Raw genomic sequence first — 9786 nt, forward strand, 5'->3', positions numbered from 1 at the left:
TATATATATATATATATATATATATATATATATATATATATATATATATATATATATATATGAAGAAGTTTAAGTGAAAACCATCTTTATATGAGAACCGTGAGAACCAATCTGCCTGACAAAAAAGTGTTACTGTTTTACTAAAAAGGTGTTACTTTTTTTTTGAAGACAAAAATGATACTTTTAGGCAAAAAAACTGTTACTTTAGAAAAAAAATTCTAAAAAAAACTCACAATAAGATATTACTTTTAACATAAAGAGGTGTTACTTTTTGAAAAAAATGACTTATTTTGTATTTTTATTTTTTTTTAGAAAGCAACATTTTTTTACTTAAAAGTATCAGATTTTTTAAAAAACAAAAGTAATATTTTTTTTGTCTAAAAGTAATACCTTTTCTGTGAAAAGTTAATATATTTTTATCGAAGAGATTGGTTCTCACGGTTCTCATATAAAGTTAACACTACATATTATAAGATGTTAATATTTTTACATAGTAATCGCAAAATAAATTTGAATATTAAATTAGTGTCACTAATTATAATTTACAAGTATTTCATAATGGAAAAGTGTGCAACTAGTAGATAAGTAATTACTCCCGTTTCTTTTTGTTCTTCCCATTTACTTTATGCACAGTTTTCAATGTAAATTTGAAATTTCAATATCTGTAAATATACATAATATAAAATTATAAAAAATACATAATAAAAAAGTATACATTAAGATGAATCTAACGAGATCTCACATGAATATATTTTATCATATAAATATGTGTCAAAAGCATTAATTAAATTTCTTTTTTCTTGATGTGGAATATTTCAAATGGGAAGAACAATAGAGAACGAAGGGAGTAAAATTTTGAATCATTATCATTGTTGTCATGATTATCGTAATCATCACCATAATTATTATTATTATTATTGATCAATTTTCTTTGGGAATTATTAGCAAGTTCACCTTAATATTATGAAAGTATGTTATTAGATCATTCTAACAAGGTCCCATTTGACTGTATTTTTTCTTACACATTATAAAAGTCAATATTATGAAAGTATGTTATCATATTGTATCATAATTGTGAATACTATATTTTTCACATAAAAGTTATAATTAGGGTATGAGAAGGGAAAGAGGACATATCATATTCTTATCAAAAGAGATTACGACAATTGAAAACAAATAGCAAGATAAATAGTCACCCCAAACAAGAAAAGGCAAGACAATTATTATGCAATTTTGCAAAAATGATATAGATTTGGATGTTGATTTGTAGAGTAGATATTGATTTGTAAAACAAGAGTAAAACATAAAATGATGACAAAGGATTCTTTCGGTTTTGTATACAATCCTTCTATATGACATTAGAGATAAATTAGCTATTCTTTGTATTTGATTTTTATCATTGAATTTAAGAATTTTCAACATTGATATATCTTATAAATATGTAATCAATATATTTATATATAAACAATTTTGAACTATGTGATAAAAATGTTATAGATCACATTCTATGATAAATATGTTTTATAAAATATAGCTTTTTAGAATTTATATCAAAAAAACGTATTATTTTGTGTCATTCTGTTGTACAATTTGAATTGGTATATCCTTATTCCAATAGCTATTCATTTAAACTAATATAATTATAAGTTATTTTTAATTGTCTATTATTTAATTTTAATACTAATTTTAAGGAAGTTATTATAACATTAAGATTTAGTTGGTCGAAGATAGGCACATTTATTTATAACCATATAAAGTAGTAGTCAATGAAGAGATCCTTTTAGACTTGATTATCAATTAGTTTTAGATTTATTTATATTTTATATTTTCTTTATCCGGTAATTTCATATAAAAAAATATGTGTATTGCACAAGTTTTATACTAGTTATTAATATAATATTAATGAGTTTATCAAAATTTGAGCATAAAAATCCAAATACAAAACAATCACAAATTTCTATTTATCACAAATTTCTCTCATACATCAATTGAATTTGCACATTAAAGTAATTCCCAAGCACAAAAAACCATTATTTTCTTACAATATCATCTACAAATGCACCTTACAAGAAACATTTACTCATGTCTAAACTTTTCATGTACTGTTACACTTATATATGTATCTGTTTTCTACACAACCTTATCTCTCTTGTGACCTTAATCACAATTTTGGCTCCTTAATTATTCCAAACAATCTTATTTTACGATAATTATGCAAAATCGACCTATGATAATCCAATAAATTCCAACTTATTTTTGAACATGTTAGAGTATATAATATATACCGGGGCCTCAACCTTTAGCTTAAACTTATGGTTTAGGCCCAGAAATATGTTATATACTCTAACAAAACGTGCAAAAAATACTTGAATAAAAGCTTCAAATAGACACACTGTTTGGAATTCCCCTGCCTGTGATCCCTACGCCACTTGAAGGGCATAGTAATGTAAACGGCAACATAGCAGGACCAACTCGATTTTTAAGTTTCGGGTCATTGTTTCTTTCTAGAATCTTCTTTTCAATCTTCTCTAGTTGTGCATTGAATTTCTTTAATGCTTCCAACGGTTGAGTGTCACACGTCCAACCAGGCTCTCTTTGTCCGAGATAAACCTCATCTTCAGAATGTCTCGAAATGAGCTCTATAACCGAAAGGCAGACTAGTGTCCGAAGTTGGCTAGTTACTGTCTTCAAGAATACATGGTCTGGATCTTTCTCGAGTTTTTTATAATCGTCTGAATTTGGCTCTGGCATCAGCTGACGACTGATAGTAGGCCGATTAGGCATATATCCTGAGTAAGGATATTGCCCGAAATTGACTACTGCATGAAGAGCAGAAGCCACCCAAATAAGGGTTGTGCAAGTTTCTGTAAGCTCTTCAAAGGTCTTCATTTCGGGCCACCACGTCTCGTTCTTCTTGTCACCATGACCTACTTCCCGGATTTCTTTCCACCACTTTTGTAGTTCATGATCGCTTGCAATCATGTCATCGGATTTGTAGTAAAACGAACAATACTCTTTCACCCAATCCTCGATAGCAGCCCAAATTTCTAGCCCATCAACAGCATATGGGTAGTCCTCGATTATTAGCTTGTATCCATTCGGGCTTTCTGAATCCTTGACTGCCATTCCTCTATATGAAGACAATAAAAAACAGAACTTTATTAAAACATAATTACAATAAATCACAAGAGAATTTAAGTCCGGGCTTTCCTAAGTCATAGCTCGGGCCTTCCTAAGTAATAGTCGAGTGGGTTCAAAATTCATGCAGAGATGAGTGTTCAAGCCATCCTGATGCCGTTCATTGATTTTGTTATTGTGTACCTTTTAGTTATTAGTTATAGACTAATAGTCTAGCATTAGGATTTTTCGTTTATAAAACGTATACATCACAAATAACTTAGTTAGATATTGGATAGTATACCTCTTGATAAGATCTCTAGGAAGGGCTTGCTCAGTAAACACCCAGTCCTTGTACAGTGCAGATGTCCATGGCCCTACATACTGTTGGGGATAGACTGCTGCCTCAAACAAACCCTTAGCATTCAAAGCAATCTGGCGCGCTACAACATTAACAGGCATTGTGTCCCGGAAGTGAGGATGCAGAAGTTTGTAAATCGGATGGAGCGCACTCAACTGTCTATTCGAAGCAATTACAAATGGTTCCATCACTGCGTGAGTGTGTAGCCTATGAAAAGATAGTAAATAAACGCATTACTAAAAATAGAAATCAAGATGCAAATAATATGAAATTGAGTTTATTTTCAGAAGACTTAATACCAGTGACTAATAAGTTGGTGGTAACCAGAATCGGTGATTGTTACGTAGGTTTTAGCCAACATCCATAAACCGGCCTCAATGCCATTTTTAGATGGTTTGTATACTTTGCTAACAGCGCCAAATTTATCGCCTTCTGGATGTGGTAAACTTAACTCAATTATCAACGGCTTTAAAGTTCCGTCTTCTTTTAAGAAGAGAAGTGTCCTGGTGGCGTAAACCTTAGAAGGAGTTTCGAGATTGATTCTCCTCACAAATGGCATAACCGTGTCATGGTGATCCAATATGAATAGCTTATTACTTTTGATTGCCTGTCGAAGTACAAAACGAAAATGTAGCACATGAGAAAGTTTTACAATATGTTTCAAATTCGAGAAGGTGCTAATGAGTAATCTAACATGCTATTGTTACCTCTTCCACAGTTAAACCATCTAGATCTCCTTCTATGCACTCCTTCGTAATTGTACTGTTCTGGTTTCCATATATTGTCCGATCTAGCTTACTTACTGGCGGAAACTCCTGCAGTAAAGAGGATATTTCTTTAAACAGTCTGCCTGCACCTTGTTACATAACTTTTACTGAGAACGAATACACAAATTTGCATTAGAGAAAATCGATCATGACTTGGCCAACCCGATTTGTTCTAGGTTTTGGTAGAAATTTTGGGTTTTATCCGGGGCTGATCTAATTTTTTTAGTCAACACAAAATTGAGTGCGGGCATTTATCTTTGTCCTCTCCTTGGAGGGGGTACGGATATGATTTGTCCGCTACACTCCTCCCTCGGACCCTGACTTGCAAGATACTGGATTGATGACTCTGACTCTGACTCTGACGCCGACAAAATTTGGCATGGTTCGGAGATGAAACAGACCAGAAATTCAGGTCCATGATCCACTCTAGATTTTTCAACAAGATATCCAAAGTTTTCACCTTAGTTTTTGTTTCTATGTGTGGACAAAAAGAATGATTGTTAACTAAAACTGTTAGCTGGTGTTGTTAACAAATTTGACTAGCCGGAGGTATTGAATGATAACCCAGTCGTAATGGATAAGTTTGTAAAAATTAGTTACTGGTTGTTTATTAGAGAAAAAATGCGTAAAAACTAATAGCCAATGAAAAAGCTATTTAAAGTAAATTTTCCGGTTTCGCTGGAGTGTTTATTCTTTTTTATTGTTTAACCAACCAAAAAGTCATACATCAGACACACCCAAAATGTATTCTTAATACCTCCAAACGGCGAATGATAAGAGGATGTATACCAGCTAGCATCTGCCTTGTAAATTCTTCATCAGTCTTCCATGCAGACTTGTCAACTGCACCAGAAAATGTAAGACACTAAAAACACACCCAAAGTCATTCTTTAATCAGTGAATAGCTTTGTAATTTGTATGTATGTTTACCCTTGATTATATCAGGTATTGGGTAATTCAGGAAGTATCCACCATCACTTCTAAAGAGGGCTTTCAGAAACTTGGTTGGGATGTTTTTCCTGAATGATGCAGCTCGCGGAAGCTTGATTGCGCCCTCGTACAGCTCCAGCACTTCTTCAAGATCTTTGAACATTTTTGGAGTTGTATCACAATAAGCATCCATCAAACCAACAATACCTTGAATCAAAGACTTGAATGTATCACCCAAAAAATCCGACAACTTCAGATGACTAAATTTCTCGTCTCTTGGTACATACACGTTTTTTGCCTTGAATATTGACAATCGACTTTCCATAATACGATCTGCAAACAAGACAAATCATAGTAAGGGTGTGTTTGGTGTAGCAGTTTAAATACTTATTAATGCTTGCTTAAGTAGTAGTTTAAGTAGCGTTTATCATTGCAGACAACTGTTAATAGAGTTAGCATAGGAAAACTAGTAAATATCTACACTTGATGTGTGAAAACACGATTAAGCGATCACCTGGCTCGATTAGCTTGCGACTAGTTCGTGTTCTGCGTGGATAAGGAGATTCGGCCCCTCCATATATTGGACGCATATATTCTGGACCTTTATTTGGATTACTAAGATCATTGTAGACCGCATAATCATAGACACGATCCCAAGCTTTAAGCTCTACGTTTTCTTTTCCTTTTCCTCTTAAAATGTCTAACTCGTCCTCTCGATATTTCAGTAGTGATACAGGAGTTTGATCAGGGAGGTACGTCTGGACAACAAAACAAAATGAGCACTGTTAGATTATTAGAGTATGTAACATATCTTGGGGCCTCAACCATCAACTTAAGCTTTTGGTTGAGTTGGTTCTTTGACATAATATCTGAAGCCTACGTGACGTAGGTCACCGATTCGAATCTTAGCCACCCCTCACATTGAAGTGGAATATTTCGCGCCAGGTATAAGGAAAGCCTATGCCGCATCTACACCTTCCAGTCCAAAGGGCTTTTGTGTAAGGGGGCGTGTTAGAATATATAATATATTGTAGGGCCTCAACCATCAGCTTAAGCTTTTTGTTAAGGAAGTCCCTAAACAAAGATTTATTCGTCCAACTGAATTTGTTGTATTTGCAATTGCATATATCAATGTAAGGGCGAGATTTATATATCAAATTCAATGGGACGTAAGGAGTATATATCAGGAAACCAACTCAACCAAAAGCTTAAGCCGATAATTGAAGCCTCAAGATATATTATACACCAACACAACCCCTTCATACTGGCTCTAATACCATATTAAGAAACGAACTCAACCAAAAACTTAAGTTGATAGTTGAAACTCCAAGATAGATGAATAAGAAGTCGTTGGAGATTACCTTGTTAGAAAAAAATATGCGATCTTTCTCATAGTATTTAAGTGGATAAACCCAAGAGCTACAAAGAAAGTGAACATTTCCATGATCTGGGATATCCTTCAAGTTTATGCTTTTGAGGAAAAATTCAGTATTATGCTCATTTCTTATTAAAATTGCTCCAGGAACAGAAATCTCATCATCCCAATCAAAATACACTCTATATGCAGACTCATCATCAGCTAAATCAATTGTATCATTGACTAACTTTTCCAAATATGCTCGTTTTCCGACTTTCCCTGCCTTTCCCTTGCTATCTGAAAATAAAACAATACAGTTGAACATTCTGTTATCTGACATTAGAGAAAGTTTCGTTTGAACTTGGTTCATATTATTTGATTTATTGTGGATTGATTTTAAAAGATATTAAAATAGTAAATGTATTTTTACGTACAATCAAATACGATCATTGGAAATGGTACAGTGTAATATTATTTGTTAGTTAATTCGTTTTTTGAATTTGCAATTCGTTTAAAGTGACCCTAAAATAGCCCAAAATCGACCAAAATTCACTTTTTTAATTCGCAATTCGCAAGGAAATTAGTAAATTATATGATAATGGAAAATACTTTACAATTATTAGGTTGATGCAACAAAAATAAAATGAACCAATTCTATAGAAGAATTTTACTTAGCTTGAAATTCAATCTAGTCCATATTGCACTCCTTTATACAAGTACATTATAAAACTACATTAACAAAATTTAAATGTCTACTTTGACAATTAGGCTACAATATTGATAATGCACAAAAAATATAAAAGTTGATATTTTAAAAATTAATATAGAAACGAACATAACATCTGATTTGATTATTGTTTTTTTATTGGTGGTGTTTTTTTTCTTAAATTTTATTAAATTGGAATACTAAAGTAAAAATAAATGTTACATGATTTATTTATCTTTCAGCGCATCATGAATTAGAAAATGCAAATTATGATCAGTTTTGGACTAAGTTCTTAGCCATTTAAAAAATATGAATTTAAAAAATGAATTAATATTATCATCTATACTAGTAGAAATAATACTTTTTATAAGAGGAATACACTGAATATAATGAGAACTACCACTAAAAATAGTGCATCAAAAATGAATACTACTAGAATAACCTCCACAAAAGAAGTTTCATCATGAAAATTACAGCTACTAGCAAGCGGTAACAACATAGTATGGAAGTATCCAAAAAGCCATCACACTCTAAATTACTCAAACCATTTCCTTTTGATGTTCTTTACAAAATTTATTTTATTATATAAGAAAAAAAAAATTTATAAATAACTTTTCATATATATTATTATTAATTTGTTGTAAATTATGTTATAAATATTAAACCTCAAACAGTGGAAAAAAAATATATAAAAAGGAAACGAAAACAACGAAAACCAAAAGAATAAACTGTTTGACTAATCTGGGGACTTGTGTACCATTAATATAGTGAGGTAACTCAGATTTGGTCTATGAAATCTATAAATATTAATTTCACTAAGCTGTTTAACGTTAATTCACCATTAACTTCAATTATCATCATCATATTTAGTACTCCTTCCGTTTTCTTTATCACAAAAGTTCTTTCACTTTAGTATACTTTTTATTTTTAAAAAGTTTTTATCCCACTTTACCCCTTAAAACACCCTTTTTTTAATGTACTCATTTTCTTTTATATATAATTATTTTCTCTCTCATACTTACAATACAATCATTACTTCACACTACTATTTAATTAAAATAATACCCACTACAATTTCATACTTCCAATACAATCATAAGTTCACACTACTATTTAATTAAAATAATACCCACTACAATTTCATACTTCCAATACAATCATAACTTCACACTACTATTTAATTAAAATAATACCCACTACAACCCAAAGATTTTATATTCCTTAATATGTGTGAAAAATCAAAAGTAGAAGATCAAAAAAGAACGGAGGAAGTCACTAAAAATTATAATCAGAATTTAAGAAAAAAAAAAAGACGATAACGGCCAAAGAACATCAAAATCATTGTAAAAGCTATTCAACATTAGCTTCAAACAATTACTAATTGATGGGCATTAGTATAAGTAACACAGAATTACTAGCAACAGAACAAGAGTAGTACTCATACATTTTTTTTACTTAATCAACAACATGTAAATAATCATTGTAAAAATAAACTATTCACCAGTACTGATCAGATGATGATGATGCATCAGCAGAACTGAACAATAATTGTAAAAATAATTAGTGGGCACATTTATTTATTCAATTAAAAAACTATTAAATCATTGTAAAATGTAATTAGTGGACACTTTATATATTTAACTAATTAAAAACATTATTAAAAAACAACATCTCAGATTTTGGATTACCTGGATCAGAATGAACAGCACTAACAAGCTGAAGAGAAACCTTGTTAATCAAAGGATCTTGAAGAGGAAAGACAGAGCACATGAAACTACTACAACTCTTAATCTTCTTCAAGATAACAGTTCCTTCAACAGCCATTTTACCACTATTTGGAGATACTTCCTTCTCCCTAACAGCCACACAATTAATAGAGTTTATGAGTGTGTTACTTTTAACACAGTGTAATAGTCTCGTTTTTGGTTCAAAAGTTTTGGTCTTTAAAGAAAAGTTTTTTGAGTTTGACTGATTATTAGTTGGTGAAATACTGACATCATGTCTGTGAAAAATAAGGTGTGAAATTGAAGAATGTTTTGAGTGAAAAGGTGGGGAAAGAAATTTAGGATTAGCCATCTTACAATTTACAATCTTTAACATCTTAATCACTTGGTGTTAATGACTGTTTTAATTTGGATTTTGGAGTTTAGCTTAACTAAGTGTATAATACCTCGTTATATACTACTCTAATCTTGAATTTTACAAACTTAGTCAACCCGTTTACACCTTTATTCTATTTTTTTAACATTAATGAGCATTGGGGTTCTAGTATATTCTTTACTATCCACATGACTTGTCTTTTTTTATAAAAAAAATTTAGATATTGATGGTCTTTTTAATAATTTGGTCATTATGATCAAGTGGATGACATGAATTAAATTGTATGAGGTTTTGGATGTTGTGTAAAAGAGTCGTATTGTTGGTTAATGTAGTATTTAAAGCCTAGACGTTGCAAGATAATAAAGTTAGTAGATCTGAATTTGTCGCGAGTGATTGAAATCCTCGCAATTGAGATACTAAAGAAAATAGGCTTACAATGAGTCTTTGT

General features: G+C 31.2%; 1 protein-coding gene across 1 annotated transcript; it reads right to left on the minus strand.

Annotated features, from left to right (window-relative positions):
- Positions 1–1942: 1942 nt before the first annotated feature.
- LOC130796721 (probable linoleate 9S-lipoxygenase 5) lies at positions 1943–9455 on the minus strand. The gene is made up of 9 exons (XM_057659091.1): positions 8927–9455; positions 6537–6829; positions 5690–5933; positions 5176–5508; positions 5003–5088; positions 4186–4293; positions 3778–4085; positions 3422–3685; positions 1943–3130 (listed from the first exon to the last, which is right to left on the minus strand). The coding sequence occupies exons 1-9, from the start codon at positions 9336–9338 to the stop codon at positions 2380–2382; spliced, it is 2799 nt and encodes a 932-aa protein (XP_057515074.1). The 5' UTR covers positions 9339–9455; the 3' UTR covers positions 1943–2379.
- Between the last annotated feature and the right edge of the window lie 331 nt (positions 9456–9786).

The sequence above is a fragment of the Amaranthus tricolor genome, chromosome 12 (genome assembly GCF_026212465.1).
Source record: "Amaranthus tricolor cultivar Red isolate AtriRed21 chromosome 12, ASM2621246v1, whole genome shotgun sequence".
NCBI lineage: Eukaryota > Viridiplantae > Streptophyta > Magnoliopsida > Caryophyllales > Amaranthaceae > Amaranthus > Amaranthus tricolor.

What these genes read in the sequence shown, in the direction of transcription:
- LOC130796721 (XM_057659091.1), bottom strand. Translation starts at nt 9,338, where the DNA reads ATGTTAAAGATTGTAAATTGTAAGATGGCTAATCCTAAATTTCTTTCC. An exon ending in ATGGTTTAACTGTGGAAGAG is followed by an intron (nt 4,086 to 4,185) that starts GTAACAATAGCA and finishes GTACTTCGACAG; the next exon opens with GCAATCAAAAGTAATAAGCT. An exon ending in CACCAACTTATTAGTCACTG is followed by an intron (nt 3,686 to 3,777) that starts GTATTAAGTCTT and finishes ATCTTTTCATAG; the next exon opens with GCTACACACTCACGCAGTGA.